The 8,347-nt window shown below is 39.1% G+C and overlaps 2 protein-coding genes across 6 annotated transcripts in view; one reads left to right on the forward strand and one right to left on the reverse strand.

Annotated features, from left to right (window-relative positions):
- Positions 1–3,103, reverse strand: part of LOC109548348 (THAP domain-containing protein 5) — a 217,697-nt gene extending 214,594 nt beyond the window's left edge. Inside the window, exon 1 of one of the 3 annotated variants that reach the window (XR_004528162.2) lies at positions 2,766–3,102. Coding sequence is in view for 1 of the 3 variants with exons in the window: in XM_019925383.3 (XP_019780942.1) it covers positions 2,766–2,845 (80 nt within the window). In the remaining 2 variants the exon portion in view is untranslated. Of the gene's footprint in view, positions 1–2,765 lie in introns of all 3 variants that reach the window. The other 2 variants (XR_012334035.1, XM_019925383.3) reach the window with 2 other exon arrangements.
- DNAJB9 (DnaJ heat shock protein family (Hsp40) member B9) lies at positions 2,617–8,094 on the forward strand. 3 transcript variants are annotated; one of them, XM_019925414.3, is made up of 3 exons: positions 2,617–2,767; positions 4,881–5,107; positions 6,034–8,094. In XM_019925414.3, the coding sequence occupies exons 2-3, from the start codon at positions 4,891–4,893 to the stop codon at positions 6,486–6,488; spliced, it is 672 nt and encodes a 223-aa protein (XP_019780973.1). In that variant the 5' UTR covers positions 2,617–2,767; positions 4,881–4,890; the 3' UTR covers positions 6,489–8,094. The 3 variants fall into 3 exon arrangements, with proteins under 3 accessions (XP_019780973.1, XP_019780969.1, XP_019780966.1); XM_019925410.3 differs by lacking the exon at positions 2,617–2,767 and adding an exon at positions 3,091–3,235; XM_019925407.3 differs by lacking the exon at positions 2,617–2,767 and adding an exon at positions 3,129–3,382.
- The last annotated feature ends 253 nt before the right edge of the window (positions 8,095–8,347 follow it).

The following is an 8,347-nucleotide window of genomic DNA, read 5'->3' on the forward strand; positions in this document are numbered from 1 at the left end:
TACAGTCCAAGACACATACTACATAATAATTTCCTACTTATAAAAAAGTTACATAGGGTTTCCCTGGTGGCGCAGTGGTTGAGAGTCCGCCTGCCGATTTAGGGGACACGGGTTTGTGCCCTGGTCCGGTAAGATCCCACGTGCCGCGGAGCGGCTGGGCCCGTGAGCCATGGCCGCTGAGCCTGCGCGTCCGGAGCCTGTGCTCCGCAGCGGGAGAGGCCACAACAGTGAGAGGCCCGCGTACCGCAAAAAAAAAAAAAAACACAAAAAAACCAAAAAACAGTAACATAGAAGGTTCTCATACAAAAAGCAGCTGTTATACATTCCTCCCAATCACAACCATTTATGCTTCGTAGTAGCACGATTTTCTAAAATAAATATTGATAACTTTGTAAGATGCTAGACGAAAAGAGTCTGGGTATTTTGTAGGAAATAATTTTTAACCCTGATATCCTTCCGTGGAAAACTCAGATTATCTACCTTTGGAAGTTTTTACCATAGGTATAATATTCATACATGGCTTGAAAATTTTTTAACCTTACATATATCAATGACTTAGGTTATAAGTATGATAGGCCTAACGAGAAAAGGCACTTAATGGCAAAAAGCATTTTCTTTTCAGAGGACTTGGAACTCTGTTATCCAGAGATAAGTTTATACCTTTTCTGTTATAGCTAAAATCAGAATATGCCTTTTACAAAAAAATTTTTTAAATGTAATTTCATGTGTATGGATGCCATTTGTAAATTATTTCTATTGTACCTATATGTTATCAAACAATTAAAAAAATACACTTTGTGAATGTCTTTATTGGTATTTGTATTGCAATGCTTTCTTAACAGGTAAATCTCTAAGAACTCTCCTAGAATATGTTTCTGGAACAACTTAGTATCTCTACATTGGTTCAGTTTGTTTGACTGGTAATTTTGTTTCTCTGTCTTATTAATTCTCCCCAAAACATAAAATAATCACTGGTATAAACTGGTCACCATATGCATATATTCACTGAATTCTCAAATTAGTATAAATTTATTTTGTAGCTTGCTATAGTGTTAGCATGAGAAAATTCAATTCTTCAAGTTTGGTGCTATTAGGGGAATAAAACTAATTCAATGTTTAGTTTGCTGATTACACATGAAATTTCAAAAACTCACTTAAAAACTCCACTTTCAGTAAATTCATTTTGAGGAAAAAATTCTTTATAATTGTCTTCCTCCGGCATTATTATTTTTCACTCCTTAAAAATAGTAACCACGCAGTCCACAAAGATTAAAAGAATTTTTAGTCTGAGGTTATGACGCTCCCAAATCCAAGGCCAAGGAAATATGGGGTTAAATCAAGCTCAACATGATCCTTTGCTACAAACCTCCTCAGAGCCAGAGCCATTAATATACTAGCATATATTTCTCCCCCTAAAATATCTCTTTGCAACTTGTGGAAGGGCTTCGAGGAAGATAATCCTGGAAATATTGCCACATGGTGTGAATTATTTGGAGTTATCAGTTTTTTTATTAGTTAAGATAATGAAAAGCAGCTGAGTCATTAGTGAACAAAAGGTTTAGGTCTAATGTCAAATAAGCTTCACAAAATAGCTAGTGAAAATTCAAAGAAAGTTAAAGACAACCAGGTTAGGGCTAAATTAATTATTTTTAAATACAAGAAATAAAGCAAATAGAATAACATAAATACGTTGACTTTCATAAACACTAAGCACGTTATGAGTGCCAAACGCCATTTTATGTCTTTACACACTACGTGTGAATTAGGTATTACTAGTGTCTCCACTTTACAGATGGGAGGTCTTAGCTAGAAGGGTTAAATAATTTACGGCCAGTTATTCAGCTACAAAGTAGTGGAGCCAGTATTTGAACCTAAGTCTGGCTTTGGAGTCTGGCCTCTTACTTATTACACAATACTGCTTCACTATTCTTCCAAATAAAAATGGGTACTTCTCGGGTTCCACGAAAATATTTCGTGGCCGCAGTAATTTGGAATACAGGTATTCTCCACTTCTCCAAAGTTCGCTTTCTGCCACTTCACTTTTAGGAAAGTTAGGTCTAACAGGTACTGATGCCCGAACAAGATTTTCGCTTTCACCAAAAAAAAAAAAAAAGCAGTTGCTTCCTCGCTTAGGAAAGGTTTCAGAGTAACGCTCTACGTTGGGAGGGCGGGAAAAACCTGTTAGCCCTGACTTACCCTGCTCTCTGAACGAATGGAGAGTATCTAGAGCCCTGAGCAGGAGGTAAGTTATAATTCTGGGTCTGCCAAAAAACTTTCAAGGTCACTTACCTAACCTTTCTCAAAGCCCTCAGTTTCGTCAGGAGAAAGTGGAATTAAATAACAACTATGCGACCTAACTCACTGGAAGTGTAAGTTAACTTTAAGTGCACCTTCCCACTTGGCACGTCTGATGCACCTGAAGTGGTGGTTAAGGTCGTCAATGAGATGAGTTCCGGGGAGGTGGGGAAACGCCCTGAAAACCACGGAGCATCGCGCAAACGTGACTGCTTTAGGCGCCCTATGAACACTCCAACAGGCCCCAACGCCTCGCCACACGCCCAGCGACCTCCCTAGAAACGTCAGAACATTTCCAGGTAAACTGAACTCGAGCCTTCGCGCCCTCCTCCCGCGGAGGGGCCGAACACGACCGCAGAACCAAGGCCGAATTTATAGAGCTGACAGGAGATACGCCAAACCCCAACCCCAAACGCCACAGAACTGCGACCCAGAGGCAAGCTGACGCTTCTGCGTTAGGGACAACTTACGGGTAAAAACTCAGCTTCCGGTCTTTACTGTTTCGTCCCCGGCGGTTCTTACAGCAAATCGCTGCGCAATAGCGGGGCATCGCTGCGGCGAGGCACAGGAGACCTGGGCCGCCGACAGGCACAGGCGGGCCTTCCTCGCTGAGGCGGAGCCGCAGATGCAGGCCGCCGGAGCCACTGCGCCTGCGCCAGGCTGGGCGGAACGGAAAGACGGTGCAACCCTCGACTCACTTCCGCTTCTGCCGGCTTCAGTACGGCCCTTTCGGAGGTTGGGGCAGGAAGTGACGCACAGGCCGAGCGGCAACAACAGTTTTCCACGTGCGCGTAGGGCGCCAGGGTCAGGTGGGGAGGCGGGAGCCAATAGGAAAGCGTTTCGTGTAGGTCTCCTCCTGAGGTGGTGGCGCGGGCAGCGGCCGGCCCGCCTGTGGGGAGTTGGCTGTGAGGGGACGCAGCGGCGACGGCAGGAGTGTGAGGTCGGTGGACAGGCAGCAGTGGGTGCGCACCAGCTCCCGGAGGCCACGGAGGCCGGGGTTGGGGGGGCCAAGCCGCGCAGCCTTGTGGAGTAGCTGGTCAGCACCGCCGGCGCCTCCGGTCTCTGAAGGAGCAGCTGCAGCTGGAGGGTGCGAATGAGGGATGAGGCCGGGGTCTCCGGGAGGGGGTTTAGGCCTTGGTGTCCGCCACGGTCGCTGGTAGGGCTTCGGGCTGCCTGGTGTTCTTGAGGAAGAGAATAGGAGAAAGGAGATGGCCTAAGCACAGTGTAGTGCGGTTTTTTTGGGGGGGTTGTGCCGCTGGCCTTCTCGGGTATCGGGCAGCTGGACCCCGAGCCGCGGACAACCGGACGGCGGCGCAAGGTCTGACAGGGCGAGTCCAGCCCAACCAGCCACTGGCTCTGGGGAGTAAGGGCCAGGCTTGCCGTCCGCCGGCTCTCAGGAATGAGGAGTCAGTATAACGCAACGGTCCGTCTTTTAGGAGAGTATGGTATATTCAACTTGAAACTGTGGAGTAAGGTTTGTGAAACTGGGAAGATGCCTCCCTGTCAGTTTTAGACCCGCCCTTTGACTAGGGATCAGTCACAGTACGCGCTTGGTTTGTGTTCTTTAAACCAGGAGTTCGTACTTGATCCTTGGTTCGCGTGACTGTGAGTGACTCTCTGGGAAGAAGTAATCCATCTGCTAATTACGCTCTGAACAGGCCAACAGGAGAGGAACGCAGGCAGTTTGCACAAACCAGAGCGTCTTTCGTCCGCTGTTGTGTCATCCTAGGTTCTTAAGGACTCCTGTGGTACGGTGTTCAACAAACAGGGTCGTTTGAATCCCAAGTCATTTAATCTGTACTCTCAAAAATTCTCAGTTGAATTCTAGGTTCAAACTTCTTTAAGGTTAGAGAAACATTTTAACGACTCCTGAGAAGTTAGAAAGAAATTACCTTATCTAAAGTACAAACTATGAAAGTTCATTTTTCTGGCAGCCTTCGCAAAAATCTTAAATTCTATTAATTATGAGTTTTTAACAAAACTCATTTATCCATGCTTTTTTGTTAAATATTTGGGATCTTACAGTTATAAAAAAAGAGAGATTACGTTCTATTGTGTTGCGTTGTCAATATTATGTAATATTGAGATTCTCTGTGTGCAATCCTTGGCTCACCTTGCTGAAATGAAAACTGAAAGTTTCTTAGGGAGGGAAGATTACTGCTAATTTAGATATACTGGGCTGATTACCTTGGTAATATACTTTTTTACCAGTAAGTTAAAGTTTTTAAAAAATCCCTTTAGAATATGAATTCTAGAAGGGAAGATTGAGATATTGAGATCATTTTAAGCTATATTTTTGTAACTACTGTGTTTATGGCCAGAGTGTTAGTGGAAAGGCAAAGCCAAGAAAGATTTTTCTTAATTTGGTTGAATTATATTTGCTCTCAAGATTACAACCAATTTAGGGATAGTGCAGCCTGTATAAGTGAAATAACATGGAAATAGATACAAGATACACTATATATGCTTAACATTTTGATACTGCATTAGTATACTTTGAATCCTAAAAGCTCATTCAGTTTCTTTTAAAAGAAAAATCTTAAGATTAGTTCCATGGATAATATTTTTTTTCTTTTCTTTTTTAGGATATTAGAAATGGCTACTCCCCAGTCAGTTTTCATCTTTGCAATCTGCATTTTAATGATAACTGAATTAATTTTGGCCTCAAAAAGTTACTATGATATCTTAGGTGTGCCAAAGTCAGCATCAGAGCGCCAAATCAAGAAGGCCTTTCACAAGTTGGCCATGAAGTACCATCCTGATAAAAATAAGAGTCCTGATGCTGAAGCAAAATTCAGAGAGATTGCAGAAGGTACGTAAATGACTATCTTCAGGGTCTTGCAGATATTAACTAGTAAAGGTGAATGATACCTAAGAAGTTTGTATGTATTTGAAGGTTTTGTGGAGGCGGGAGGGAGAGTGGGATCTACACATGAATATAGTGAGAGTGAGATTCTCAAGGCTATTATAACATATTTTGATCCTGGATGTGTGGAAGTATATTTTTTTTTGGCATTCAGATCTGAAAATGTTGAAAATGTATTATTTCATTCTTTTGTTATTTATAAAGTTGCTTATTGTTTCTATGTCAAAAGGAATTTTAGATACCCAAAACTTATGAATTAATTTAAGAAAGTTTTTATGAATTATGGAGATTAAATATAAAAATATTAATCATAAAAAGATTAAATAGACTCTAAAATGCCTTGGTCTTTTTTCTTCCTCACTTGCTCTACATCTCAAAGCCACATTTGTCTTTAAAGGAAAAGTATGAAACAAGTTTTGCCTTAAGACTAATTCTAAAACAAATTGCATCTCTTGAGCATTTAGTAATTAATGGTGGATGGAGGTAACTGAGTAGGGAGTTGGAGTTAAACATTTACTTCAACTAGTAAGTGAAAAATGAATTCCTCTGAATTTGCTCATTAAATTCTTTCATACAAGTGATGATTTTGCACAAATAATAACTCTGAAATTGTTGCTCCCATATTTATTTGTATTAATAGTAGCATTTATCAAATATTTATTGGTTATTTACTAGAGGCAGGCATTGTGCTAACTGCTGATAGTGTGCAGTGAATAATACAAAGTATTTGCCTTTTGTGATTTCTAACTTTTATGTTAGTAGCATTTGGTTTTATTTGTGATGTGAAATACTTTCATAAAATAAATTTAAGAGGTTTGGGTATATGTAATTTTGATTACTTTCAATTACTAAAGTATTTTTATTTCTTTCAGCATATGAAACACTCTCAGATGCTAATAGGCGAAAAGAATATGATACACTTGGACATAGTGCTTTTACTAATGGTAAAGGACAAAGAGCTAGTGGAAGTCCTTTTGAGCAGTCATTTAACTTCAATTTTGATGACTTATTTAAAGACTTTGGTTTTTTTGGTCAAAACCAAAACACTCGGTCCAAGAAGCATTTTGAAAATCACTTCCAGGCACGCCAGGATGGTTCCAGTAGACAAAGGCACCATTTCCAGGAGTTTTCTTTTGGAGGTGGGTTGTTTGATGACATGTTTGAAGATATGGAGAAAATGTTTTCTTTTAGTGGTTTTGACACCACCACCAATCGACATACAGTACAGACTGAAAATAGCTTCCATGGATCTAGCAAGCACTGTAGGACTGTCACTCAACGAAAAGGAAATATGGTTACTACATACACTGACTGTTCAGGGCAGTAGTTTGTCCTTTTTCTGTTCTCTTTAAACCCAACTAGTTGACTCTTCTTCAATATCTTTGATGCAGAACCAATTTTTTGTGAACTATTTTGACAAGTGCATGATTTCACTTAACTTGATATAGCTATCAAATATATTTAAATTGTTTTTGAGAAATTCAGCGACATTCAGTTAGTAGAGAAATAGCTAATTATTAATTTCCCTGATTAGGCAAGTTTCTTTAAAAAAAAGATATTATAATTCTGCCTGGTCTTTTTTCTCTACCTGCCCTTGGGCTTATTAACATGACCAGTTTTATTACCAAGGAAAAAATGAGTTTGCCTGATAAATATTTAAAGGTTAAATTTTAAAAGTTATTGTAGATTTAAATTGTGTGAACTTGAATGATTTTTTTTGCAGTGAAACCTTTGCTAATTTAAAATTGCATGCTCTGTAGCATCTCTGACTTGGGTCACAAAATATGTGAAACTGTATAATTGAGTCGTTCAGCAAAGGATAGCAAGCAGTATCTTGGTTAATTTCCACTGAAAGCTTCAGAAAGGTATGGTTTAATATTTACCAGAGAACCATGCAGAAGAATTTGAGTGAAGGAAATGATTGTATTGCTCATAGTCATTTAGACTCAAAGAAAGTTGAAAACTTAACATTGTCCAGAGTTTGTTACATGTTTGGTCCCTGGCTAATGATTTTGTAGTGTTGAAATCATAGCTATTTTACACATATTTTCACATTTCTTCCTTAATTGTTGACGCTCTAGATTTTAGTATGGATTTATGTTTTTTTGTGTGTGTGTGGTTTTTCTTCTTTGCCCTCATCTTTAGAGATTGACTAATACCTCATTCTGTTTATAAAAACAGCCAGTAATTTCTGTGCAACCTTATTATGTGCAATATTTTTAAATCCTAAGAAATGTGTGCTTTTGTTTTCAGATAGACATTTCTTTAGTTCCGCACTTTTCCGTGTTATACTCCACATGAGTATTAATCCTATGGATACATATTAAAACTAGTAAATATCTCATACACCCTTGTGAGTGAGAGAAATATAATATTTACAATATGATGCTCTCTGTTGTCATTTTATTGTTAAAAGTTTAGTAAGCAATTCTGGAGATAGGAAGGGTATATAAGCAATTGGGCTGCTTATACGGATCATAGACCATATTCTAGAAGTTGCTTTTCACTAACCTGAAACCCTGAGGTGACCTTGTTAGATTGCCATTTAGTAATTTCTCTTGCTTTCTTATCGTCCTCCATCCTCCTTCCCTCACAGATTTTGGTAGCTTGAAGAATTTGTTAATTATAATTTTGGTGTATTTGTTTGCTAGGAACAAGTATTCTTGCCCCTGCTGCTTTCCTCTTTAGGCCTGGTTGGGAAAAAGCAGACTTTGCATGAAGCTTTATTTGTTAGTGATCATCTTTAATTTGACATCTGTGAAGAAAATGAATTTATTCTATTATGTTTATGCACCTTAATTATTTCCTGAAAGTTATACCTACTACTTTTGTTTGATAATAAGAAAATAGCCATACGTTGTATTTTGGTCTGAGGATTATCTGTGGCCTATTAAACAGAACAAATGAGGCAAAAAAAAAATTTTTTTTTCAAATGATGATGAACTTTAAGGATTATTTTAATGTTGTTAGCATCTGTACCCTTGATTATCTTTCTTGTTTTTCCCATTTTAAACATTTATTTGAACCCCTTCTTTTTTTTTAACCTCCCATTTGGCTCTTTGGCATACTTTTTACAAGGAAAAATGTACCATGAATCATAACTCTTGTGATACAAACTAAATATAAAGACGCTTAGGTAATCTACAGGTGTGTGTGTGTGAGTAGTTAGTTATATAAGCAACTAGA

The sequence above is a fragment of the Tursiops truncatus genome, chromosome 9 (assembly GCF_011762595.2).
Source record: "Tursiops truncatus isolate mTurTru1 chromosome 9, mTurTru1.mat.Y, whole genome shotgun sequence".
NCBI classification, from domain to species: Eukaryota; Metazoa; Chordata; class Mammalia; order Artiodactyla; family Delphinidae; genus Tursiops; species Tursiops truncatus.